Genomic DNA, 27,401 nt, shown 5'->3' with positions numbered 1-27,401 from the left:
TATTAGTGTATTTTTCACAAGTGTGTGTGTGTGTGTGTGTGTGTGTGTGTGAGTGTTTTATTTTTCCGGAGGGAGGACAGAAGAAATAATAAAATAAAGAGAAATGAACTGACTTACTCGTTGCAGAGTAGTTTCGGATCGCGTTGAATATGTTCGGTGGTTCTGAGCAGGCGCCCCGTTGAGGGAAGGTGTTGTATAGGCGTCGGACCCTTTTGTAAACGAGTGGGCACCCTACTGCGGGATGGTGTCGTCAGGGTGATGGGCCTTCTACTTGAGATGCACCACGAGATGGTCGCGACAAAGTATCAACTGATTTTACTCTTTGATTCGCGCCCCCGAACTACTCGAAAAACTGTTTCGAGAAACTGAGCTAAACGGAATAACTGCGCAAACTGCTTGAAAAACTGTGTGTGATTGTGTCCGGAGCCACCAGAACACGGGTTTTTATACTTTTTCTTTGGGGTCGATCCCTTTGGAAAATCTTAGGTTTTTGGAGCGGGGATCGAATAGGAATTAGTCTTGCGAAAAAATTTTTAATGTGGGGGAGGATGGCGTCATTTTTAGCTAATAGGATTGGGTTTAGATGATTAGGTTACTTGAAATGAGATAGGAAGAAAGAGGCCCTAACGAATAAGGAATAGCGTCGTTTCGGGTCCATATATGATGGGGGTAGGTTTTTGAGGTGGCGTAACCCGGTTGGTGTTAATTAGTATAGGTGGGGTGCATCTCAGTGTCTTAAGATCTGGGTGGGCGTAGTCTTTAGACCATACGATGGAATGATGGGTGGTCTATAGAAGTGCTTGCCCCGATTCTCGGCTTTCGGATTGGGTGGTTAAGAATCGGTATATAAGTTCGCAAAGCCTTGGGTCACTGATCTAATAAATTTGACAGTTTACGACTGTCGCGTGCCCTTGGTGTCGCGTGGAGAGTGCGACTAATGCATCTCGGTTTCCCAGACCTACTAAACACGTGCGCCGTATCAGGTGTCGCGCCTTCTCGGCATGCGACTGCGGTCATTCCCCGATCGTTACTCGGTAAAACCCTATCTACTAGCTAGAGTTCCCGTAGGTGGAATCCAAGAGTATGACTAGTTGGTGCCAGTTTTTTCTTTTTATCTCTTACTCTAACCGTCTGGAGTCGGTTAAGGACTCCAGCTACCGCGAAGTTTTGACTTTTACGGTTTTTCTGGCGACGATAGGCACGCTGAGCGGCCAAGGTATTTTGAAATATCCATGCTATTTTTCTCCGTGAGAAGATTCGAGCTCCTGGTGTCTCATGAGAAAAACAGCTCTGGCGTTATAATATTTCTTAAGAGTTTTGTTGGTTCCGCGTTTACTAGGTCTGGTATTTAATGAAAAGAAAAGAATCGTGTAGTCTGATCAGGACGTAACACCCCCCACCTTAGACAAATGTTGGGGGTATGCAACATTTGCAATTAAATTAAAGATAGATTCTTTTCTTTTCTCGGTTAACATTCCCATTTGAGATGCCGAATCGTTCTTACACTGCTTGTTTGTTAAAGAGAAGGAAAGGAAAGGCGACCTCCAAAACCCCTTCCTTATTCCTTTCGTTCTTTTTGCTGTCGCTTACATACTGCATATATTTTTTCTTTTGACTCTATTTCTAATAATAAAAATCTACTATAAAGGATTTGATGAAGCCTTCTTCCGTGGAATCCTTTCAAATGTTCGATAGAACATGGTAAAATGAGTAAAGAAAAGAAAAGATGGAGTTTTATTTACGTGATAATCGTGTCCCAGAATGTCACGTGCAAAGATCCGTAGGTCAGTCCAACCACATGTACCCTTTTATTGTTTTTCTGGGTAGCCACTTATCTTCTCCATCCCTTGGTCCAGCTCGGCTTTCATCTTTATACAGGAACCTTTTTGTACAGTCTTCTTATCTTCAATGTTATTAATAAAGTTTCCGCAACCTTCACATAGGTTGATCTCATGGATCAGGTAGGGTAATGTGATAGGTGCGTATTCAAGTTTGTCCTTAGTCACCTTAGTCACGGATTGTGACAACACTGGTGACGGGAATTGTGGTAGTCTACCACAATTAATGTATTTTCCCACTCAGGGCGGTCGTACATTAAGTTCCGTGAGCAGCGGGCAGGCTCCAGGGTGATCTTTCAGTGTGGCGTCAAGTGGATTAGTGGCACATTACTCTTCGATATACTATATGTATAGATCTTTCTTCTTCTTTCTCTCTCGTTTTTTGTATTTGTAAAAGTTGGTACTTTGACATTCTATACTGTGACTGATCATCGAGTAATTCTCCCTATAGCAAATTGTTAATGAAAAGGATTCCACTTTATCTAAGATTTACTTATGAGAGAATTATGGATATGTGAAAATCCTTTAAGTATACGACATTATTTATTTATGTATGTATTAAGTAAAATATATACTAGAAGTTAATCCTACGTCTAAGTTAATTATTTTGCTTATTTACTTAGATATATATATATATGCTTTAGAAGTGTATGTATCTATATATATGTATATATGTATATAAGATTATATATGTTTGATTATTTATTGAAGTAGATAGTAAAAAAAATTTTTTTTTTTTTTCCCTTTTTCTTTGTACTATATATATATGTTTGATATATAGAGATATATGTATATATAGATTTTTCTTAACATTATTTTAAACGTGTATATATACGTATTCATATATACATGTATGTATATATATATAGGTGTGTGTGTATAATATTATGGTTATTATTTATACTATTGAATATATATATATATATATATATATATATATATATATATATTTATGTATTTTCTCTCTTATAAGAGATAATTAGAGATAACTTTTTATAAAAGATAGTTATATAAAATTTTTTTTCTTTTTTTTCTTTTTTTTTAAAAAAACTTTTCTTTTGCCTAATAACAAACACAATATATATATGTATATATTTTTGTTATTCTTATCAGTTATTATCTGTGATTATAGAATTAATTATGTATATATCCTTATGCGTGATAATAAGGGTGTGGTGTTTAACTCAACGCGGATGGTACGGTGTGTGTGGCTATATTCGCTATTTTTTGCGCGACTCCTAATTCTATTAATAAGTCTCTGAGGTTGTGGTAGACGTTGTTAGTTTCGTTCTTAATATCTAATTTGATGAGTGCACCTTCGTCACGAATTGGTTTGATTATCTGCATAATTCCGGTTTGCTGTTCGGCGATGCTTCTTGTAACATTTATGGCCCTGCGGGACCATGTGGGTCCTGTGGTGGCAGGGGCTGTGTAGGCTAAGCTACATGGCACGGCTTGCCAGAAATGTTCTCTGAACCTCTCCTCGAGATGGTAGAGTTCAGCGATTGCATGGCGGACATACACGCCCCAATCTCGGAGTCCTACCTGCGCTGTCCCATCTCCGTTCATTTTTGTAACGATGCCGCGTTGCCATCCTCCATTCGTTTCGAGGGCAACAATGTCGCCTAGTTTTGTATTCGAATGGAAAAATCGGCGTTTGTTCATCCGCTGGTTGAAGTCTTCCATCATTTTTTGGAAAGATTCTTTACTATTTTCCAGGTGAATCCAAATCAGCGTGGGCGAAAACACCCTGATTATTTTAACAGCAAACGGCGAGCGGCTCAGTGTTTGAGTATCGAGGTGTTCGATCTCCATGTTTCTATAAACAAAAAGGTGGTGTTGGGGTTAGGTGCGAATTTCGGGTCGCAACCGCGAGACCCCATAAGAAGGAGCAAAACAGATTAAAATGAGATAAAACAATAAAATGCGTAAATAAGAAAAATAAGAATTGTCAGAGTTGGCGCTTATGTAAGGTTGGTAGGGAAGCTGTTGTTTATGTTTTTTTTTTCTTCTTTTCCTTCTTTCCGTTCCCCTCTTTTTTTTCCCTCTTTTTTTTTCCCTTTTTTTTTCAAGGGAAAGAGAAATCAAGCGGTCAGTCCTTTAGTGCGAATGTATAAGTGGATGCGTCCTTTGCAGGTAATAGGGGGTAGGTTCCCCTCTGTGAAGAGTCTTCTATCGGGTTTCGTTCTGCGGACGGTTGCATAGTTTCTCTATTTCCATCGCGTGGTTTTTTCAGTTTTAAGTGTAATAGGAGCTGAGTTAACGAGTCCCAAATGGCTCCAAGCAGGTATATGGACCATCCGTATACTGTGTGTAGAGCATAGCCATGCACAATGGTATCCAATATTAATTTTACTGCTCTTACTGCCAAGTAAATTCCTAAAAATCCAGCGCTTATATTGCCGAAAATTAGGAATCGATCCCAAAATTTCTGCCATGCTGACATAGCTATTTTTTCAACTGATGCCTCATCTAGGAAGTTTGCAAAAGATCCTCCATCGTGCATAATCGTAGAGTGGCCCATCATTCCTCTGGCCAAGGTGTTTAACATTGCTGGTCTCTCAGCAGGAAACATAATATGATCCCTGAGATCGCTTAAATCTCCTTCAGTATATATGCCGTTGGTAGCAAGTGATCCGGGGCTAATATATTTCCAGCTAGGTGTTGTCATCGGTTTCATGGTCATCGGCGGTACTGTATGTATTGGTTTAGGAGTGAGTCTATACCATGCATCTCCCAGAAGATACATAGGTGGTGCGAACAAATTGCACGTAATCTGCGTTCCTTGTCGTAATAGTATATGGGTTTGCGGTGTTAAAAATTGTGTTCTGTTTTCTCGCGTCACAGGCAATTGATCATAGCATTCTTCGGTGTGTGCTACTCTTACTTCGACAGGCACACATTTTACTATGTGTATTACTTCGCCAGCCAGTAAGGCCATGTATCCTGGTCCCTTCATAAAGTGATAAGCGAAAACATCCGGTGATTGAGTGGCTATGGCTAATGAATTGTGTAATATTTTCTGTTCGAGCTGACATTGTTGCAGTAAAATATTCTTATATAGTTCACTAAATTGAGTCCGCACATGTTTCTCTACATATACAAATTTAGAATTCATATAGGTGAAAATGTCCAAATTAGCTATGCGTGATTCTTTTTTAAAAATTGCTACGCCTGGTGAAGTTTCGAAAATTACTAATTTTGGATGTTCCGTGTGGAAAAGAGTGTATCCACAAGTAGAATAGGAGTCTCTGCTTGCCAATGCAAAAACTGTGTCTTCTGTAGTCATGGAATAAACAATTTGCTGTTGTTTGTTGACGACGTCTATTATTCTGTGTGCATATCCTTCATATAATACTCCATAAGTGCCGAACCTGCAGGTATCCGTGGGCATGGATGCCCAGTAGGTATCCCCACCCTCGATGTCGGTGCAATGTGTTGCGCTCAACGCACAGGTCACTCCAGACCTCAGTTGGACTCGGTTCGTGTTTATCTTCACGTCAGCTATATAATCCTGTAGTGTAATTTTTATGGTTGCGAGTACCACGGCTTTTTCCCATGTGCCGAATGGATCGCTATATGTTGTTCCGGAACAGGTGCCATCATTGTTCACGTGTCCGGCCAGTGTTACCGGTCGTGTTGCAGTTTGATTGGATTTCAATCCTGTTATTCGAGTGTTCCCGATTTCGTAAGTACCATACATATGCATTTGTTGGCAGGCGTCTCTTGATACTTCTTCTATATACGCGTGCTTTCCGTTGTACACGTCCATGGAGTGAGAGAACATTCCGCATCTCCTGATTAATCTGTCTATTTCTATTTTGCATTGTATAACTCTCGCGGAGGTAAATTCGTTAATTTGTAGCAATTGTATATAAATCTTCTGAGCTGCTACTTCTGGCTGTGGTATATCACATTCCTCTATCCCCAGTAATGATAGAGTCGTAATGTTCGTCGATGCAGATCCGCAGTCATATCCTATTATGCCTTTAGTGCCGCGTAACCAAAAATTTAGCACGGCGATTATTAAAAATCCTCGGAGATCCATCTGAAATTTAGCACGTCTAAGGTATATTAATATAGCGCACCTTTAATTGTCAAGCTTGTTGTTATTACTTATTTCCTTATTTGCTAATCAATTTATCATTTATTTATTTATAAAATTTTTTTTTTTGTGTAAAATATATTTATATATTTTTTTTTTATAGTTACTTATTTTAATTAATAATAATAAAATTACTTAATTATTAGGAGTTGGTTTGATGTGTGAGATTCGTAGGCGATTAGGGTGTACAACGCGACTGTTCTTTTTTATTTTAATTCTTACGTTATTTCTATTCAATATTTCTAAGACCTCATGGGGTCCTGTGTATTGATCTCCAAATTTGCCAGGTTTAGGGCCTTTTAATAAAAAGACTTGATCACCAAGTTTGAATGTTTGTGGGTTTATCTTTTTATCATAGTGTCTTTTCGATTTAATTTTTGCTTCGACAACGTTTTCTCGGGCATTTTTCTGAATTGCGTGGAGTTGACTAACTAAATTTACAAGATATTCGTTGTAAGTTGCTAATTTATCGCCAGATGCTAAAGGTTCATTTGACGGAATTCGTGCTATTTTACCGAAGATTAATTCGTAAGGCGTGTGTTTAGTTGCTTCATGTACACTAGTGTTATAATTATACATCGCGAGACTTATCCATCTATCCCACTGTTTTTGTTCTCTTGCATATTGCTTTAAATATTCTCCTAATGCGTGATGTGATCTTTCTAATGAGCCGTTTGATTGAGGATGGAATGCGGTTGTACGGAATTTACGAATTTTAAATATTTTAGCTACCTTTTTCATTAAGTCACTGATAAAATTTCTACCCTGGTCTGTTAAAATTGCTTTCGGAGAACCGAATACACAAATAAATCGATCGACGAAAGCTTCGGCTACCGTTTCGGCAGTTTGGTCGGATAACGGTATTCCCATGCTAAATTTAGTGAGTTGGTCTTGTAGAGTTAAGATATATTCATTGCCACGTTCGGTTTTAGGCAAAGGTCCTACGATATCCATGGCGACCTTATCGAAAGATGATCCGGGTGTATCGGTAATTATCATAGGTTGTTTGGTTTTTACGCGAACTAGTTTCTTTAATTGGCAATGTAAACATTGTTGGATAAAACGCTGTACATCTATTTTTAAATTTTCCCAGTAATAATTATGTTTGATTCTATTATACGTTTTAGTTACTCCGCGATGTCCCCCAGTGGGTAAACAGTGCGTTTCTCCTATTATTATTGGTCGTAGATCTCTAGGTGGATATTTAACTAATCCATTGCAAATAATTAATTTAATTGGTGCGTCAAGGAATATTAATTGTAGCTGATTTTTGACATTGTTCCACGGTACATTGTTAATAAAATCCGTTTTAGCAATACTAAGTGTTTCAATTTTTAAATTTTCAACAGTTTCTTTTAAGTTATTTAAAGCGGTTATGATTCGAGATAAAGTTAATGTTGGGCCTTCTCGTTGTTCTTCGCTTATCGGCAATATTATATGATAATAATTTTTTACTTTAATGGTTTTAGGTTGATTTAACATAAGATTATTTAAATTTGGAAGTTTGTTTCGTTCGAATAACTTTTGCGAACCGGAATCTAAAGGTTTACCGTTTGTATCAACAAAATATGCTATGTTGTCTTTACGTAAGAATAATAGATCGCGAGATTCAATTATATTATTTTTTATTATTTGCTGATTATTAATAGTGGGTTTACTATAATTTTTGATATTGATCTCTTGGTTATTGTCTATATTTTCTTGTTCCTCGTCTTCATCACTGTTTTCTTTATCAGGCGGATCATTTCTATCGTCTAACAATATAATGTTATCGTCTATTTGCTCTTTTATTAAATCATCTTGATCGATAATTCGACGTCGTGCTGTCCGACTTCTTGTTAGTATTTTGTCATGTGTAGGTGGACTGTGAATTAATGCTCTCTCTATTATTTGTTGATTTGGTTCATCTAATTCTTCTTGGGTAAATGGTATCGAGTCTGTATTATTTTTAATTGCATTTTCGTTTTCTTCGGTGTCGGAAAAATGTAATTCGTAATTTTCTTCCTCGCTATCAGAAAGATGCGATTTGTAATTATCATTTTCTTCAGTGTCAGAGAGGCGTAGTTCGTAATTATCATCTTCCTCTGAAGAATCGGAGAGATACAATTTATAATTATCTTCTTCTTCGTCAAATTCTCTTTGCGTTTTTAAGGTTGTTTTAGCATTTTTAGAGATTTTTCGTTTCTGTCTGCCCTTTCTAACTGGTTTACAATCGACTTCTTCAAGGTTTATAGGATTTCGTGATAATGCATCTGCGTTTACATTCATTTTACCTGCTTTATATTCCACTTCATAATCGTATTCCGCTAATTTTAGTCTCCATCGTAATATTCTCATGTTCGCATCTTGAGCATTCTTAAACCACATTAAAGGCTTGTGATCGGTTACCAGTGTGAATTTTCGTCCGTATAAGTATGGTCGAAAATGTTTAACGCAATAAACTATTGCTAATGCTTCCTTTTCATATGTATCGTATTTCAGTTCGTTATCTGTTAAAGTACGAGATGCATAGGCCACTGGACGATCCTTATTTATTTCTCCTTGCGATAATATTCCTCCTACTGCTATCCCAGAAGCATCCGTTGTTAAAATAAATGGTTTTGAAAAATCAGGATATTGCAATACGGGCTCTTTACATAATAATTGTTTCAATATTTCGAAAGATTCTTCTTGAGTAATCGTCCATTCAAATCGTGTATCGTTTTTTAACAAATTAGTTAATGGTTTTGCCAGTTTTGAAAAATTCGGTATAAATCGTCTATAATATCCAGCGAGTCCTAAAAATTGTTTAATGTTTTTTGGTGTTTTGGGCCTAGGAAATAATTTTACTGCTTCTAACTTCTTAGGATCAGGTTTAACTCCATTTTTACTAATTATATGCCCTAGATAAGTTACTTCTGTTTTTAAGAATTCACATTTGTCCGGTTGTAATTTTAAATTGGCCTTTCGAAGCCTTTCAATTAATAAATTGTATTTCCTTTCGTGTTCTTCCAATGAGGCGGCGTAAATAACGATGTCGTCCATATAAACAAATAATTCCTGGCCTTGTAGTCCTGATAATACTAGATCCATTAAACGTTGAAAAGTAGCAGGTGCATTTTTTAATCCAAAAGGCATTCTATCGAATTCATAATGTCCAAAAGGAGTGGTGAAAGCAGTTTTATGGCCATCTGCAGGATCCATTTTTATTTGATGAAATCCGGAAGCTAAATCACATACGGAGAAGTATTGCGCTCCTCCTAATTGATCAAGAATATCGACAATATTCGGTAATGGATAAGCATCTCCGATTGTTTTATCGTTTAAAGCTCGAAAATCTAAAACCATTCTCCAGCGTTTATTTCCTTTCGAGTCTTCCTTTTTGGGTACTATCCATATGGGTGTATTATACGGTGATTGCGAAGGTTTAACTATACCTCCTGTCAGCAGTTCTTCTACTTGTTTATTTATCTCTTCCTTATGAGATTGCGGAAATCTATATTGCCTCGTGTTTATCGGTCGATCATCCGTTGTTGAAATTTGATGTTGTAATATTTGAGTGGCAGTTAAATTTTCTCCAGGTATGTGAAATCGGTCTTGACTCTGTGTAATAAGCCTTATTATGCCTTCTTTTTCTCGTGCGTTTAAGTGTTCCAAACGTAGTAGGTCGACGATTTCTGTAAGACGATCCTTTCCAGATTTTTCTGCTACTACTAGACACTTGCTACGGACTGGAGTGTTAACAGCGTCTTGACTTAGATTTTCACGCGGAGTTAACTTCTCCATGCAATTTTTTACTAATTTTTTCACATTTTCATGTTTATGTTTAGATTTCCTCTTTCGCATAAATTTATCTATCATTTCCTGAGTCTTAATTTTTGATAACGCCAAAATTTTCGAAGATGGTTTATTTTTACTCTTAATACTGTCATTAATCGTCATTTTTTTATTAAAATGTTGGATTTTATCCAGTAGCTCTTCAATTGTTACATATGTATCCTGATTTTCTTTTCCATTAATTTTCGAGAGTGATTCAACCTTTGGAAATTTTATATTTTTTAGGGAGGATAGAAAACTTCTCCCTTTTATATTTTTAAAAGAAGATTGTGTCGAATTGCGTAGCGAGGTTTGGTAACTTCCCTCCTCGCAACCGACGGGGTCTGGAGAGGTTTGGTAACTTCCCCCTCCGGGAATGATTTGATGATTCGGAAAAGTACAGAAACTTTTCCCTTCAAAGGATGTAGAGTCACTCATTTCTTTTAACGAGGTTTGACGGCTTTCCTCCCCGTTTTTAGAATTGTTCAATAATTTTGGAGGGACTTGACAACTTCCCTCTCTACTTTCAGGATCATTCTTATTTTCAACGTTATTTTTAATTTTATCTTTATCTTTAATTTTATCTTTATTTTTAATTTCCCTTTTAATTTTATTATTTGACACGTCATCATTTTTGTTTACTTTGATCTTAGTTTTATTTTTACTACCATCTTCGATTCATATTTTTCATTATTATTAATAATGTTAACGTTATTAATGTCTCTATCGTCGAGTTCATCGTTGTTAAATTCATTTTGCATCTTAAGAGTTTCGTCGCTTTCAGGTTGTATCGTCGTCTCTTGCGTTTTCCTTAAACTATCCTGGTTAAGATCAATTTTATGGTCGTCGAGCAGTTCACTCAGGGGCCTGAGTCGAAGGGTAGGCACTCGAATTTCAACTTCTTCGTCCAAAGTGCTTATGACATTCAAATAAGCTTTTCCCGACACGTTTTCCACGATAGTATCTCCCAAATATATTCCGTGCGCTAATTTGATTTTTGGTAAATAACCTATTTTTATTTCTGGATTTTTTATTCTCACGTAAAACAAGGATTCTGATCTGGGTGATGCTACGATAGTTTCTGGAGAAGAAAATGTCACGCAGTTTCCAAAAACGTTTAGTCGTTCGTGTGCGTAATCGATAGTTGAAGCTGTTTGTTTAAAGAAATCGTTTCCTAATATTCCTGATTGCGTAATCGGAAAGTCATCGGCTACTATGTGGAATTTTACTGACTCGCCGAAAAGAGTAAGAGCGATTTCTCCGAGTGTATAAACGGGGTAATTATTTATACCATTTAACTGTAAAACGTTATTATAATTAATATTTAAATTTTGAGGCACAAAATTTTCCTTAATTATGTTAGGACCGGAACCTGTGTCTAGCATAAAAGTTATGGGCAAAATCATTTCGTTAATTTTTATTTGGACAGTAGGTACGCGACTCTGTTTGTTAAGATTTACAGTTACGGGCCGAATTTCCGAAGGGTCACTTTTTACGCATTTTTTTGTGAGGTCGACGGGCGTAAGGTCTGGTCGGACCCCTGCGGTACGCCCGATTTCGAGGGGCCGTTCCCATTTCCCGTGTTTCCTTCTCTTTTACGATTATTACTTGCAATGCGCAATTGACAATTTTCAATTAGGTGCCCGTTTTCTTTACAATAACGGCAAAACGTTCCGTCAGCAGAATTTGCTGGTTGATTAGGATTTGAACGGCAGTTTTTAGCTGTATGGCCCAAGTTATTACAAATTTGACAGATAATTCTGTTTTGATTATTAAGATTTGTTTGCTCGTTTTGTTTTTTCCAACAATTATTGGCAGAATGGCCCGGTCGGTCGCACCACTGGCAAATTATGGAGATCTTATTGTTAAAATTACTTATTTGGTTATTAGAATTATTTAGGCGGCAATTTTTTGCATTATGACCCGGTTTAAAACATAATTGACATTTTATGGTATTTTCCTGCACCATATTTATTGATCGTTGAGCTTGAGGATCACGTAATCGACACTTTTCTGCACTATGTCCGCGTTTTTTACAAATCTGGCAAATTAGGATTTCAGTGCCTAAATTATTTTGTTTAAAAGAGTCTGCCATTTGCATAAGTTTCCTACAATTAGCTGCTGAGTGGCCAATTTTAAAGCAAATTTGACAAATTCTGGAACGATTTTCCTGTACATTATTTCGGTCGGAGTTAGCAGGTCCATGTCGTAAATCTGTAATAGCACGAAGCTCTCTTTCTATGCGTAGGGCATCTGTTACAGTCGCCTGTACGTCTAAGTTTCGAGCGATCCTCTGCTCGATTTCGGGTTTTAGGCCTCGGATGAAACATTTACACATGTCTTTTTCTAAAGATGCTCGCACGTCGTGATCTGTTAACGCGTGTTCTGAACTACGATAGGCTTCTCGTATCTGTTTTCCTAAGAGTTTTACACGATTAGCATAAGTGACGACATCCTCGTCATTCTTTTGATATACGTTTCCTAATTCTCCCTGTAACTGATACACATTTTTAGATCCGCCGTAAATTTGTTTTAGATATTTAGTTAACTGAGCTACTGTTTCGAAATCTTGATCTCTAATTGTTCGTCGCGCCTCGCCTACTATTCGCGTTCGTAAAATTTTAGTAAATTGAGGCTCTGCTTCATGGGGCAACATAGACTTTGCCTCTTCGCATCCTTCGATAAAATAATTTAATGGGATATTTTTTCCGTCGAAAAATGGAACGGCTTCGACCGCGTATTTTAGGGTAGCAAACGGATTACCTTGCGCCATATTTTTCACCCTTTTACTGTCACTTGGACTTAGTTTAAAATTTAAGTGTTCGTTCTCACCACACGGTCTAATAGTCTCGTCACCAGAATCGTCGGAACCGTACTCGGGAGCACTAGGTTCCACTAAAAACGCTTCAATTTCAGGTTCGTTAGCGTTGAATTTAATTCGTTTAGGGACGCGAGCGGAGGAGGCTGCTGGAGTGGATGTGTGAAGTGTATCTAATGTATCTGATTTAGTTTTCTTTTTGTTTTTTATTGCGGCATTAAATTGTTCTTCTATTTTATCTTTATCGGAGTTAGACCCCGTTGTCATTCCTACCTCTCAAAAATTGCACTTTTCATCCCGGACGAGCCCCCAATTTTTATTCTTTCTATCAAGTCTGTTACGTCCTGATAGATGTAGAATTTTTTTCGTTGGGCTCGGCGATCGGCGTAAACGGGTCTGACCGCACGAGCCGAGCGGCGCGTTTAGGACTTGCGACGGGTCAGCGACTGGAAGAGTCGTCTTTACTCCGTCAACAAGTCAACCGCTCGTGGTTCTCTTTTTGGGTCAAGGAATTGAATCCCTATTACCCGGGGCGGAACCTTTGTGCGCAATTTGAGAGGGAAGGTGGAGGGGGTGACAAACGAGGAGGGTGTGGTTAAATAAAAAAAAGAACAAAGTTTAATTTACTAAAGACAACATTTTAATTCAATTAAATTTATAATTACGATACAAAACTCAACTCTTATTCACACGTGTTTTATATTTCTATTAGTGTATTTTTCACAAGTGTGTGTGTGTGTGTGTGTGTGTGTGTGTGTGTGTGTGTGAGTGTTTTATTTTTCCGGAGGGAGGACAGAAGAAATAATAAAATAAAGAGAAATGAACTGACTTACTCGTTGCAGAGTAGTTTCGGATCGCGTTGAATATGTTCGGTGGTTCTGAGCAGGCGCCCCGTTGAGGGAAGGTGTTGTATAGGCGTCGGACCCTTTTGTAAACGAGTGGGCACCCTACTGCGGGATGGTGTCGTCAGGGTGATGGGCCTTCTACTTGAGATGCACCACGAGATGGTCGCGACAAAGTATCAACTGATTTTACTCTTTGATTCGCGCCCCCGAACTACTCGAAAAACTGTTTCGAGAAACTGAGCTAAACGGAATAACTGCGCAAACTGCTTGAAAAACTGTGTGTGATTGTGTCCGGAGCCACCAGAACACGGGTTTTTATACTTTTTCTTTGGGGTCGATCCCTTTGGAAAATCTTAGGTTTTTGGAGCGGGGATCGAATAGGAATTAGTCTTGCGAAAAAATTTTTAATGTGGGGGAGGATGGCGTCATTTTTAGCTAATAGGATTGGGTTTAGATGATTAGGTTACTTGAAATGAGATAGGAAGAAAGAGGCCCTAACGAATAAGGAATAGCGTCGTTTCGGGTCCATATATGATGGGGGTAGGTTTTTGAGGTGGCGTAACCCGGTTGGTGTTAATTAGTATAGGTGGGGTGCATCTCAGTGTCTTAAGATCTGGGTGGGCGTAGTCTTTAGACCATACGATGGAATGATGGGTGGTCTATAGAAGTGCTTGCCCCGATTCTCGGCTTTCGGATTGGGTGGTTAAGAATCGGTATATAAGTTCGCAAAGCCTTGGGTCACTGATCTAATAAATTTGACAGTTTACGACTGTCGCGTGCCCTTGGTGTCGCGTGGAGAGTGCGACTAATGCATCTCGGTTTCCCAGACCTACTAAACACGTGCGCCGTATCAGGTGTCGCGCCTTCTCGGCATGCGACTGCGGTCATTCCCCGATCGTTACTCGGTAAAACCCTATCTACTAGCTAGAGTTCCCGTAGGTGGAATCCAAGAGTATGACTAGTTGGTGCCAGTTTTTTCTTTTTATCTCTTACTCTAACCGTCTGGAGTCGGTTAAGGACTCCAGCTACCGCGAAGTTTTGACTTTTACGGTTTTTCTGGCGACGATAGGCACGCTGAGCGGCCAAGGTATTTTGAAATATCCATGCTATTTTTCTCCGTGAGAAGATTCGAGCTCCTGGTGTCTCATGAGAAAAACAGCTCTGGCGTTATAATATTTCTTAAGAGTTTTGTTGGTTCCGCGTTTACTAGGTCTGGTATTTAATGAAAAGAAAAGAATCGTGTAGTCTGATCAGGACGTAACAATTACTTTACGGCTTTTTTTTCCGAAAATATTTTTATTATAAGTAATACATCATTGAAATTGAGTTTGGCTGAAAACTCCGATTCAATATTTAAAATAGAGAGATTGTTTAGTTTTTCTTGACCTAATGTTGACCTAAAAGCCTTTTTCACTCTCAGTGCTGAAAATGATTGTCCGCCGCTACTGTTCGTTAAAACTAGACAAAGATATATCCTTATTGCCACTTCGACGTTCAGGAAAGTGGCTTGAATTTTATTTTCACATATTAACTTCAAATATGATATTGGAAGTAGAATATTGGAAGGAAATTCTTCATTTTGAATAAAATATCTAAATTGAATGATTTCTTCAATGAACTCGTCCTCCAAATCGCAATTATATATTTTCACTAGATTTCGTGCGCAAACTCTCAGTTGGTCATTTCCAAATTCAGAATAGAGTTGTAGTTTATTTAGAAATCCAAATGTTTCCGAATGATGCTTATAGCTTGCCGCTCTTTTTTCGAGGGCATTAATAAGATTGTCTATAATTGGAAAATAAACTTTGATTTTCATTGAATTTCTGGCATCGAAAACAGTCGCAGCTTCTGCACCTTCGTCAAAGTGGCGCTTCCTTTTCCGATTGCTTTTTGAATCGTACTCCTTACAATCAGATTTTTCTCTGTCTCTTTTTTCGAAATCCAGAAAGTATTCCGTTGTTCTAAGATTCAAGAGATAATTCTTTAAAGAGTTATATAATTTTACCACAGTTTCCAAATCAATATTAACATTTTGCAAGCTTTTATTTGTAGCATTGAATTTTTGTAAAATTTTATTCCAAATTTCATAAATAATCGTAATTTCCAGCTTGTTCAATGAGTTGACCAAAAATTGCTTTCATTCTATTTGTTTGCTTTTGACTATTATCAATTATAAGCTCTTCTAAAGCATTTCGAAACCAACTATATCCTAGAGACAAATAGCGTTTTCGATTATACAGGATTTGAACGACCCAGGGTTGGTTAATGACGTCATTGCAACCTCTCCACCAATGAAAGACTTGCATTTATAGTAAAATAGTGATTGATCAACCCTGGGTCGTTCAAATCCTGTATAATCGAAAACGCTAAAAGCTTTTGTAGCATCCGCTCTGGCTGATCAACGAGTATCACTTAATCTTTTTGGAAAGAACTAAATTAGAATCCGATGTCAATAAGTGTTTTTTTATAATCTCCCATCTAGCTGGTGATCCAGAAGAAAATACATATATATTTTGCATAAACAAAAAAAATCTAGTAGCTTCTGTGCAACAATCAGCTTCGCAGTTTCCAACTAGATTTAAGGAATGCGTCGCACAAGGAAAATAGAAAGCCAATTTGTTTTTCTCTGTGAACCATTCACTATAACAGCGCTCGGAATTAGTTGCACATTTCGGGCCGATTCCCGAGACGATGCCTCCTGTTCCCAAGATCTATAGAGAGAAGGTTACCTCACGCGCAAAGAGGGACGCGCGGCAAGAGGGGCACATGCTGAGCGGGGTGAGCGGCAAGAGGGGCAATGATGATCTCATCGGCGAACAGTAGCTGTCTCTCTCGCACGCTTTAGTGTTTTCTCTCTCGCTCCTTTAATATAGAAATGCTTTGAGTTTTTATCGAAAAAACACTTTTATTTTGTAAAATATTGATAACACTGGAAATTGCGTAATAAAAATTGAAAAGTAAATTAGAAAGGCGCTATAAATTACATATATTGCAAATTATAGCGCTAGATATTTAATGTTTATAATGTTAAATATCGCTGCAACAGATGCATTTGTGATACAAATTGCTTTGTACTCGTATTTAGACTGTAATATCAATGAAAATAAAATATAATTTGGGGATATACACAAAAAACATCATTTGTAAAGTAATAAAATAAAAGAAAAAATAGTCCCTACTGAAAAAAATCACGTGATAAAATCAAGTGATAAAATTACATAACAAAATCACGTAATTAATGACTAAGTAAATCACGTAATGAAATGTTCCAAATCAGTACATGATTTTTGAAAATTACATGGTTTGAAAAATCACGTAATGTTAGAAAATCATGTGATTTTATAGCAATCATATTTTAAAGAGCTGAATGATAGAAATAGAAAAACGAAAAAATATACAATTTTGATTTAGATATGTTTATTAATTTTGCATGTAGTAATGGAATTACATTATGTAGTCTCGATAAATGTAGCAATAAAATTACATTGTGATATCTTAATTATATGAAAACATTTTTTTTTAATAAAACATTTTGCATATAAAAACTAAAAACATACAAAAAATTCAGGCGTTTAAGCCAGAATTGCGTGTATTCTCTATTGAAAATACCCGTTAAATTGTTTAATTGCATAATTAATAACGTTATTTTCAAGAGTTTTCATCAGTTTTCATCAGTTAAATCGCATAACGAAATCATGTAATTTTATCACGAAGAATTTAGAAACATTTTATTAAATAACAAAAAGGCCTCCAAACATGTAATCTGTTACTTAAATTATCGCCATTTGTTTATAACATCATAATTCTCATTTATACGTAAAAAACGATTAATAAAAATACAGATTCGGCACTGGACATATATACATCATGTTATCTATATTCATAAAAACGCAAACTCTTTCAATGCTGTTAGTGTCTTTTATTATTAAATTATCAGAAATATTTACAACTTTTTTCAATGGTAAAGAATTGTTATTAAAAATATCTTCTTTAATCACTAAATGACAGATAGTGTACTCTTTCCTTGTTGGAATATCGATAATAAATTCTATAATGCGAATAAAATCTCCTTTTGTTGTTACAGCATACGAATTATCTGATCGAATCATATTTCTTCTTGATGATGTGTACAAACATCGTTCTTTTACCATTTTACGATATGTTCGACTTTCATCTGATAATTCAAGTTCTTCTTTCCACATTAAACTAGTTTTATAATGTGGTCCAAAGTATCTTGCATGCGATAATTTACATGTTTGTTTTGCGTTTTTTTTGTCCAGATAAGAAATAAAACTACTTACATTTGAAAACGCATTATGTAGTCTCGATAAATGTAGTAATAAAATTACATTATGAAAGTATGAATTACTTATTGACTAGTTCAAAATCTTAATTATATAAAAACATTTCTTTTATAATAAAACATTTTGCACATAAAAATATTAAAAACAATTGTGAAACCAAAAAAACATATATAAAAAATTCAGACTAGCGTTTAAGCCAGAATTGCGTACATTCTTTGGTAAACAATTTTCGTTAAATTGTATGTTGAATCACATAATTAATTACATGTTATTTTCGATTTTTTTGACCAGTTAAATCGCATAACGAAATCATGTAATTTCATCACAAAGAGTTTAGAAACATTTTATTATATAACGAAAGTCTCAAAAATAACATGTAATGTATCACTTAAATTATCGCCATTTGTTTATAACATGTTATAAATAAAAACGTGATTAATATATCATTATAAGCTTATTTTAGTCATCATCTGATGATGATTCATTGGAACTTGAATCATTGCTATTGTGTGAAGAACTTGATGACGCTGATGAGTTGGATGATGTGCAAATACTTTTTCTTTGTTTTTCTTCTGCAAAACATTTTTAACATTGTTATTATTAAGACATTTTTTTATTTTTTAAATACTAAGTACTTTTGAAGTATATTGTTTTCTGATTGTTTGGTGTTTATTTGCTGAAAGGTGTTTTGATCTAAGATTCTCCTCTAAAATCTAGAATGTTTATTTATTTGTTATAATCATCTATGCTAAAAAATGTTTAAAATATAAAAAATTTTTTATTTAATTCAATGTCCTATATTTTACATGTAAACACAATTTTATTACTTTTTTTAAGTGAACAAAGTAAAGAAAAAAATCTATTACTTATTATTAGAAAAAACTACTATGCTTTAAGGGTTAATTTCATTATATTAATTGCCTTTACAAATTTTTCATTAAAGAAAAACAAAAAAAGATTACCTTTTAACAGATAAAAATTATTTGTCTTGACGTTGTTAAAATAATATTTACCTTTTATTTCTGTTTCAATAAGAAAATTTATGTAGATGCTCAAGGTAACGTCTCCATTTATTTATCAGTTGTTTTTTTTCTTTCTTGTGGTGCATTTCGATAAAAGCTGAATAGCATTCTAGATGAAATAAGTTTTTATATTACGCTCATTTTGACGGAGTACATTAAAAATGCGAGTGTGTGAAATCCTAACTTTATTATTGGATAATGTTATTAATAGCACTATTAAGCCAAATAAATGTCTATTAGATGTCTATTAGACGTTTTTTTGACCTGTATTATAATGATTTAGCTTTAATAGTGATATTAATAAAATAATCCAATAATAACTAATTCTTTACAAAGTGATTATTTTTTCTGTTATACATACTTTTTAAAACAGCTTTTTTTACCGGTGTTAGTGGCTTTCTTGGGGATCGGTTGGGCAATCTATTTTTACTTCTTTCCAACAACACAGCTCTATTCATCAATTTGTGCACTCCCCAAAGTGCTCGGCTCAATTGTCTAACAAATAAAGAAGGTCTTTTCAACTTCTTTATTTCTTTCCATGTTATATACGGTATTGAGATACCGTACCTCAAGTGCATCATTTTAATCTAAAAAAAAGGAATTAAAATTTTTGTTATTGTTTTAGAAATTATTCTAATAATTATCGTTATTGAATTAACTTATAAATACAGATTTAAAATAATTTTAATAATTTTCAACTTATATTTAAGTTGTATGTTTCTTAAATACTTAAATTTTAATTAATCTTCTTTAATAATATTATTAATTAATAACACACATTATATATTTCTTAAATTTTAAGTTCCCAAAATAAAAAAATAAGTTCCAAAAGAATTATTGTTTTTATCAAAACGACGTACAAAAACGTAAAACAAAAACTAGTTACGTAGTAAAACAAAAAATACGTTACGAGGATGTGCGTGACAAGATAAAAATATTGAGTTTATAAGTGCGGAAAGCACACATCGCTACATTCTCGCGAATACATTAAAAATGCCTTTAGCCCGTATCAGATTGCGGATTGAAGATTAAGATTAAAGATTGAAGATTGGGACTAATCAAGAAGAAGCAATATTTGTTTGCTTCTTCCCGATTGATCAAATTCCCAATCTTCAATCTTTAATCTAAATTTTCAATGCGTAATCTAATACGGCCTTTAGAGTTCCTGCTCACAGGACGCGGAACCACTTGCCGTGCGACAAAAAACGACGCTGGAATCAAGATCACTCTTATGGAAGAGTTGTAAATTGATTGGCTATTACGATGCTTTTTGCTGCGCGGCAAATGTTTCCGCATCCTGTGGAGCTCTTAAATTTAATTTAATTTAAACAACATTTTTTACATCTAAACTTACAGTTGTTCCGCTTACTTCGTCGTTCCAAGTAGTCATATTCTCTTTATCTGTTAATCCAATATATTGATCAGAATCGTAATCCAGGTCACTTCCTTTATTCTTATTTTTTTCTTTTATCTTTCTTTGACTTTTTATTTTTTTTGCTTTCTTTCTTTGTTTTTTTTTTATTACTCTTTGCTTTTTGAGTTGTTTTATTGTTTTTTGCTAAAACTTTAATACAAAAGTCATCTTGCAATAAAGATTGCTCACTCCTTAGTTGAGAAGTACTAGGTTCACTGAAAACAGCATCTTGTAAGGGAACATTAACTGTTTCACTTCTCATCTTCTTTGGAGTACTGGTTATGCTGGGTGATGCCGGACGCTTTATTTCTGTATAATTACATTGCCAAACATTGATAAAAATTATGTAAATAAAAAAACAATTTTTTTTCAAAATTAATGTTTTTTACCTTCAGGAAATAATTGTTTTTTTGTTTTCAATGAATGAAGTTTCTCTTTCAAAAAAAATATATCATTTTTCAAATTATTGTTTTCTAATTGTAATTTTTTGTTTTCATCTTGTAAAGACTGAATTTTCTTTTCTAGAGCAATTGGAATATCAAAAAGTTTTTCACGGTTCCTTTCAAATATTATATCGTCACGATTTGAAGCTTTCAACTTCTCTTTGATTATATTTTCATCACCTTCTTTCGATGTTCTTTCATTATTCAAACTCCTTAAAAATTCATAATTTTTAAGAATTTTGAACATCATAAAATATGTACATTATATAAATAAAATAAAAATAATAGTATACTAGCTATAATTAAAATAATAGTTATAATTAAAATAAACAATTAAATGTTTGTAAAAATTTATAACAATACGTGATTGAAATATTACCGTTTCTTTTTGAGTTTCGTTAGGCTCTGGATTTTCTTTTTCTAATATTTCTTTTTTATCTAATATTTTTTGTACGGCATCACTGTAGCGCATTTTTTTAAAGACATAACGTTGTTTGTTATGTTTCAAGTCCTCTTCATTAGCTGCAAAGAATTACACATTAGTAAAAACGTAATAAAATCACATTATTTGCTGAAAAGAAGAAATACTTATTAGATGTATTCAGTAAAAGATTAGAATGAATAATACAATTATTGTTATAAGAGAAAGTAATATCAAAGCTACAAAAAAATAAATTACAGAATCTTTTTACATAACACATACATAATACCAAGCTAGAATGGAGTATAACAAACAAAATTTAAAAAAAATGAAAAAAATCAGTTTGTAGAAAAAAGTTTTAAAAGAAAACAAAGAATACCGCAAAAGATTTGAAGAAAAAAAGAAAAGTATTAACTTTTCACTTAAAATTAAAAGTTATTATAAGAATAAATTTTGTACATACTTCCTACTTCCATAATTTGAGCTGCGATCAAACTTTCTTCATTGGTTATAGTATTCAGTCTTTTTACAAAATATGGATCTTCATACTTATCCAGAACTGTAAAATCTTTTATTTTGTCAATAGAAATAATGTGGATTTTTTTGCTCTCATCATTGAAATAACGTACACTAGCAAATTTAATTTGTGAATCCATAATACCCTATAAAAAATATTTTTTAATTACATTTTCAAAACTTGAAAAACATTTTTAACTATCATAAGAAAATGATTCAAATGATATAGTATTACATATTTATATTATGATTAATATTGAATTCATTTTTAAATCATAAATAAAAACAAAATTAAATGTTTCTTACAATGTATATAAAAAATAATCATAAACTATTTTGAATAGAGATAAATGATAACATCTCTCATGAAATCGCACAGCATACCGAAAAAACGTCTAGAAAATGTTTTTGGGATGATAGGATATCTTCTGGATATTTTCTTTGAGTGTATTTTGGATATGGGTGCTGTCTGAACTATTTTGAGAACATCATTTTAATGGTTATGTAATCTAAAAAAAATACAAAAAAAAGAATTTATATTTTAATTTGCTCTATAATTATTTTTTTAGCAACACATTTTGCTAAATCAAATGAATCACTCTTCTCACTATTCAAGTAGACTGAGAACAAAAATTTTATAAAAAATGTTTATTACTTACCTCATGTGTGCTTCTGCAATCCAATAAAAAAAACACGATTGATTTTGTTCATTATTTATCGTTCACTGTCTCTGATAAGACTCGTTACTGTTGAACGAGAATTTTTCGGTAGGAAACAGTGATCTCAGAAACAAACGTGTTGCGAATTGCTGAAATGCCGTCAATGGTTGATTCTCAGGACTCGATCACAGACTCTACATCAGTTATGTCTATGTTCATTGTTACACGGAATTTGCGCGTTATAACCTTTAAGACCCTTAAGCGCGTATCAGACAACGTATTGAAGATTGAAGATTAAAGATTGAAATTTGACCAATTGAAACAAAAGAAACTAAAAGTTCTTTATTCTGATACGTCAAATTTCAATCTTCAATCTTTAATCTCAATCTTTAATACGTCGTCTGATACGGGTTTTACAAAATGCAAGAGAATAGCGATAGCAATAAAATTAATCTATAAACATAACAATAAGAACAAAAAAATCCACATTTGTGAATGCATATATCGATGCAATGCGAATAGAAATACGGAACAGGTAATAGCGATGAAATTTTCGTCGAGAATTCTGTGTCTATCGCCTTATAGTCTGTGCTATTTCTGTCGCTATCGCTATTCTCTTGCATTGTGTTTCCCGTTTTAACGACAAAAAGTCGTCATTCTCGTTCATGACCGTTCATGTGTATTTTGTTTGTTCTTCTTCTCTTCTTATTATAATTATATAAATATTAATAACATATAATGCGGAGGTATCATAATTACCTCGAAAAAAAATTTCTAAAAGTGCCAAGAACGAGTCAATACAGGAGAAATATAGAATGTGAATCAAGTGATGAAAGCAGTGATAACAGTGTCGAAGATGCTCAATGGCGAGTAAGTATTATACAGATTTCTAAAAATATTTAAATGGCTATTCTTGTAGTGTAGAATATAAAAACATTTTGCATCATAATTATATTATTTTATTGCTTTCATTTAGGAATACTGTAATCGTCAATCATCCAGTGATAGCGACAATACAGATTCTGATAACACAAGTCAACATAATAGTATTTGCCTATCATTCTCCAATGAAGCATTGTTAGCAAATATTAGAAACAATGAGCAACTTACAATTAGTTCTGACTTATCATTGCATTTAGTACAAGACCAGCACATGGAACTCGTACAACATAATTATCATGAATCTTTATCAACACATGAAGATCCATTTATTGAGCAAAATAACGATCAACAATCATTGTCAGCATTAGAGCAAGTTAGTGTACAATACTTTATACTAAAGGTACGTTCCACTTGGCGATCGCAACGCTTGTGGAATCATTTTATCTTTGTTTTTCATCGAAAGTTAAAGAAAGATAGATAATGTTCACGAGCGTTGCGATCACCAAGTGGAACTCAGCCTACAAAATTATAAATTCTTATAAAAAACGCACTTAGCATTCATTTATTAACAGATATTTGCATTTTTTAAGTAGTATGCAGAGGCAGACATCAATATTTAATTGTATTTCTACAATTTGTATTTCACACATTGTATTTCTATACTTTTTTATTTTGAATCTTTATAAATACTTGATATGCATAAAAAAGATTTTTCAGAAAAGTTTTATTCAATTTAATTAGCTTCACTTTTGTGTATAAAAGACATTAAACAAAATTCTTATTATTCTAAATATAATATTTTATAGGTTTTTTTTAATTATAAGTTTTTTATTCATTGATACAAGACTATGCATTAAAAACTTTGTACCTCTAAGTGTGTGTGTGTGTGTTAAGGATTAATTTAGTACATTTTTAAAAATATAAAATTTATTTTTTGCAGATGGTAGATGTATCTCAGATTTCAATAAATGACACGAATGAACTGTATGGCTTATCAGATTCTGAGAATGAAAATTTTCGTGTAAGATTATATTTTTTAATTTCATATAATTCACAATATGTATGTAATTTACATCAATAACACATCAATTTCTTTTTTATTTTTTTATATCCGTCTGATCTTTAAGAAAAGTAAAGTTAATTTATTAATATGTATAAGATATTATTCTAATTCTGTATTTTCTCTCTCAAAAATTTTAAAAATTACAAGTATTTTTATAAATCATTTTTTAAAACTCTATAATGAACATCATTTATATCCACAGGATTCATGGTATTACGATGCACATGAAGAATTATTTCAATGTAGCGATGAAGATGATAGCGATAACGAAGATATTCACGAAGAAGTCAACTCTGAAGATATCAATAGTGAAAATATTGGTTTTAGTAGATTAACAGAAATGATGCAAAATGAAGATAATAATGAGACTATTAATGCTCAAGTAGTTGTAAGTAAAGCTGAAATTTTACTTGCAGTTTTGAAGTATGGGCTTACGTATTGTTTATCACAAAGTGCATTAGCTGATCTTTTTAAAATGTTAAATTGTTTTTTTAATTTTTCTTTATTACCTAGTACGCGCTATCTTGTTGATCAAATGTTCAATCCAGAAACAGTCATAGAATATCATGCAGTTTGTCCAAATTGCAAAAAATATGTAGCAATGTTTGATCGCAAAGATCATCGCGTTGAATGTCAAACATGCGATACTGTAATTGCATTGAAAGATACAACATATAATGACTTTTTTGCTATTATTAATGTAAATAACGAAATTGCAAATTTAATTCAAGATAATCAAAAATATTATGATTATGTAGTGCGCGAAAAAGTGCGAAATAATGAAAAATTCGATGACATTACAGATGGAATATTATACAAAGAATTTGTTGACTCATTGTCAATACATGATAAACTTAATTTTGCTACAACTACAATGAACAGTGATGGATCCCCAATTTTCGAAAGTTCTAGATTTTCTATTTGGCCGATTCAAATGATTATAAATGAATTGCCTTTGGATGTAAGAACTTCTAGACCTATAGTGTGCGGCATATGGTTTGGTAAAGATAAACCAAATATGAATATTTTTTTAAAACCGTACGTTGTTCACATGAACAAATTGTCAAATAATGGTGTACGATGTACTATTGCAAATGAAGTACGTATTATTAAAGTATTCACCTTATGTTGCTGCGTAGACTCTGTTGCTCGTGCACCGATGCAGGGTATAGTTCAGTATAATGGCTATTTCGGATGCAGTTGGTGCTTACATCCAGGATATTATGTTGTTTACAAGAGAGGTGGAAGTGTAAAATATACTTTAATGAATGAAGTACCGCCTAAAAGAACTGAAAATGAAACAATCGAGCACATGCGACTGAGTCTTACATCCCGAAAACCCGTTTATGGTGTAAAAAATCCTTCATGTTTAATTAATTTGCAAGGTTTTAACATTATATCTGGTTTTGTACCAGATAGTATGCATTGTCTTTGTTTGGGAATAGCGGAACAATTTGTAGGGTATTGGATCGAATCAAACAACTTGCCATATTCTTTATCCAATAATGATATTAATAAAATTGACAACTTGTTATTAACAATAAAAGCTCCCAATCAAATTGTTCGTTTATCTCGTTCCATACGAGATAGAAAATATTGGAAAGCAAGAGAGTGGGAGAATTGGATTCTTTACTATAGTTTACCGATTTTACTATGTTTTCCACATTTAGAAATATGGATAAAGCATTGGTCACTTCTAGTAGAAGCATTCCATATTTTATTAAAGAAAAGTATTACACGTAACGAAGTCAATCATGCTCATACTTTATTAACAAAATTTGTTGATTACACCGAACACTATTATTTCAAAGCTGCTATGACGTACAACATCCATCAACTATTGCATTTGGCACAAAGTGTAGCAGATTGGGGCCCACTTTGGGCTCATTCTGGCTATTGTTTTGAAAATGGAAATGGTCAAATAGTTCGAAAAGTGCATGGTGCTAAGGGCGTTGTACATCAAATTTGCAGATCGATAGCAATGAGTCAAAGTGAATTGATTTTAAAGAAACATATTGCTTTGAAAGCGTTTTCAAATGTAAGTAGTTTTATTTCTTATCTGGACAAAAAAAACGCAAAACAAACATGTAAATTATCGCATGCAAGATACTTTGGACCACATTATAAAACTAGTTTAATGTGGAAAGAAAAACTTGAATTATCAGATGAAAGTCGAACATATCGTAAAATGGTAAAAGAACGATGTTTGTACACATCATCAAGAAGAAATATGATTCGATCAGATAATTCGTATGCTGTAACAACAGAAGGAGATTTTATTCGCATTATAGAATTTATTATCGATATTCCAACAAGGAAAGAGTACACTATCTGTCATTTAGTGATTAAAGAAGATATTTTTAATAACAATTCTTTACCATTGAAAAAAGTTGTAAATATTTCTGATAATTTAATAATAAAAGACACTAACAGCATTGAAAGAGTTTGCGTTTTTATGAATATAGATAACATAATGTATATATGTCCAGTGCCGAATCTGTATTTTTATTAATCGTTTTTTACGTATAAATGAGAATTATGATGTTATAAACAAATGGCGATAATTTAAGTAACAGATTACATGTTTGGAGGCCTTTTTGTTATTTAATAAAATGTTTCTAAATTCTTCGTGATAAAATTACATGATTTCGTTATGCGATTTAACTGATGAAAACTGATGAAAACTCTTGAAAATAACGTTATTAATTATGCAATTAAACAATTTAACGGGTATTTTCAATAGAGAATACACGCAATTCTGGCTTAAACGCCTGAATTTTTTGTATGTTTTTAGTTTTTATATGCAAAATGTTTTATTAAAAAAAAATGTTTTCATATAATTAAGATATCACAATGTAATTTTATTGCTACATTTATCGAGACTACATAATGTAATTCCATTACTACATGCAAAATTAATAAACATATCTAAATCAAAATTGTATATTTTTTCGTTTTTCTATTTCTATCATTCAGCTCTTTAAAATATGATTGCTATAAAATCACATGATTTTCTAACATTACGTGATTTTTCAAACCATGTAATTTTCAAAAATCATGTACTGATTTGGAACATTTCATTACGTGATTTACTTAGTCATTAATTACGTGATTTTGTTATGTAATTTTATCACTTGATTTTATCACGTGATTTTTTTCAGTAGGGGTACATATTTAAAAATTATTTTTAAAATAATATTTACTGTTTATATGCATTATTTACAAAAGAAATACTATAAAGAAATTTATTTTTTATATTTAATTGTGAAAACCTCA

General features: G+C 33.5%; 2 protein-coding genes and 2 long non-coding RNA genes across 8 annotated transcripts; 1 reads left to right on the top strand and 3 right to left on the bottom strand.

The window, feature by feature from the left end:
• Nucleotides 1-441: 441 nt before the first annotated feature.
• LOC136997522 (uncharacterized) lies at nt 442-6,026 on the bottom strand. Its single transcript, XM_067348432.1, has one exon. It carries the CDS (start codon nt 5,884-5,886, stop codon nt 3,931-3,933), a length of 1,956 nt encoding a protein of 651 aa, XP_067204533.1. The 5' UTR covers nt 5,887-6,026; the 3' UTR covers nt 442-3,930.
• A 10,775-nt stretch (nt 6,027-16,801) lies between these two features.
• LOC136997525 (uncharacterized) lies at nt 16,802-20,799 on the bottom strand. Of its 2 annotated transcripts, XR_010888242.1 has the most exons (4): nt 20,082-20,799; nt 19,089-19,314; nt 18,719-18,836; nt 16,802-18,277 (listed from the first exon to the last, which is right to left on the bottom strand). It is a non-coding gene; the product is annotated as an uncharacterized lncRNA (long non-coding RNA). The 2 variants fall into 2 exon arrangements; XR_010888243.1 differs by lacking the exon at nt 18,719-18,836 and having other exon boundaries at nt 20,082-20,798.
• A 952-nt stretch (nt 20,800-21,751) lies between these two features.
• On the bottom strand, nt 21,752-22,318 carry LOC136997529 (uncharacterized). The gene is made up of 2 exons (XR_010888251.1): nt 22,181-22,318; nt 21,752-22,030 (listed from the first exon to the last, which is right to left on the bottom strand). It is a non-coding gene; the product is annotated as an uncharacterized lncRNA (long non-coding RNA).
• Nucleotides 22,191-27,064, top strand: LOC136997521 (uncharacterized). Of its 4 annotated transcripts, XM_067348431.1 has the most exons (5): nt 22,191-23,050; nt 23,157-23,435; nt 24,003-24,083; nt 24,328-24,513; nt 24,929-25,070. In XM_067348431.1, exons 1-5 carry the CDS (start codon nt 22,919-22,921, stop codon nt 25,001-25,003), a joined length of 753 nt encoding a protein of 250 aa, XP_067204532.1. In that variant the 5' UTR covers nt 22,191-22,918; the 3' UTR covers nt 25,004-25,070. The 4 variants fall into 4 exon arrangements, with proteins under 4 accessions (XP_067204532.1, XP_067204530.1, XP_067204529.1 ...); XM_067348428.1 differs by having other exon boundaries at nt 22,420-23,050; nt 24,328-27,064; XM_067348430.1 differs by lacking the exon at nt 23,157-23,435 and having other exon boundaries at nt 22,421-22,715; nt 22,962-23,050; nt 24,328-27,064.
• The last annotated feature ends 337 nt before the right edge of the window (nt 27,065-27,401 follow it).

The sequence above is a fragment of the Linepithema humile genome, chromosome 1 (genome assembly GCF_040581485.1).
Source record: "Linepithema humile isolate Giens D197 chromosome 1, Lhum_UNIL_v1.0, whole genome shotgun sequence".
Taxonomy (NCBI): Eukaryota; Metazoa; Arthropoda; class Insecta; order Hymenoptera; family Formicidae; genus Linepithema; species Linepithema humile.
The sequence above is the reverse complement of the archived record's forward strand: the minus strand, read 5'-3'. Positions and strand labels throughout refer to the sequence as shown.

What these genes read in the sequence shown, in the direction of transcription:
- LOC136997522 (XM_067348432.1), bottom strand. Translation starts at nt 5,886, where the DNA reads ATGGATCTCCGAGGATTTTTAATAATCGCCGTGCTAAATTTTTGGTTA.
- LOC136997521 (XM_067348428.1), top strand. Translation starts at nt 22,919, where the DNA reads ATGCGGAGGTATCATAATTACCTCGAAAAAAAATTTCTAAAAGTGCCA. An exon ending in TCGAAGATGCTCAATGGCGA is followed by an intron (nt 23,051 to 23,156) that starts GTAAGTATTATA and finishes GCTTTCATTTAG; the next exon opens with GAATACTGTAATCGTCAATC. An exon ending in CTGAGAATGAAAATTTTCGT is followed by an intron (nt 24,084 to 24,327) that starts GTAAGATTATAT and finishes TTATATCCACAG; the next exon opens with GATTCATGGTATTACGATGC.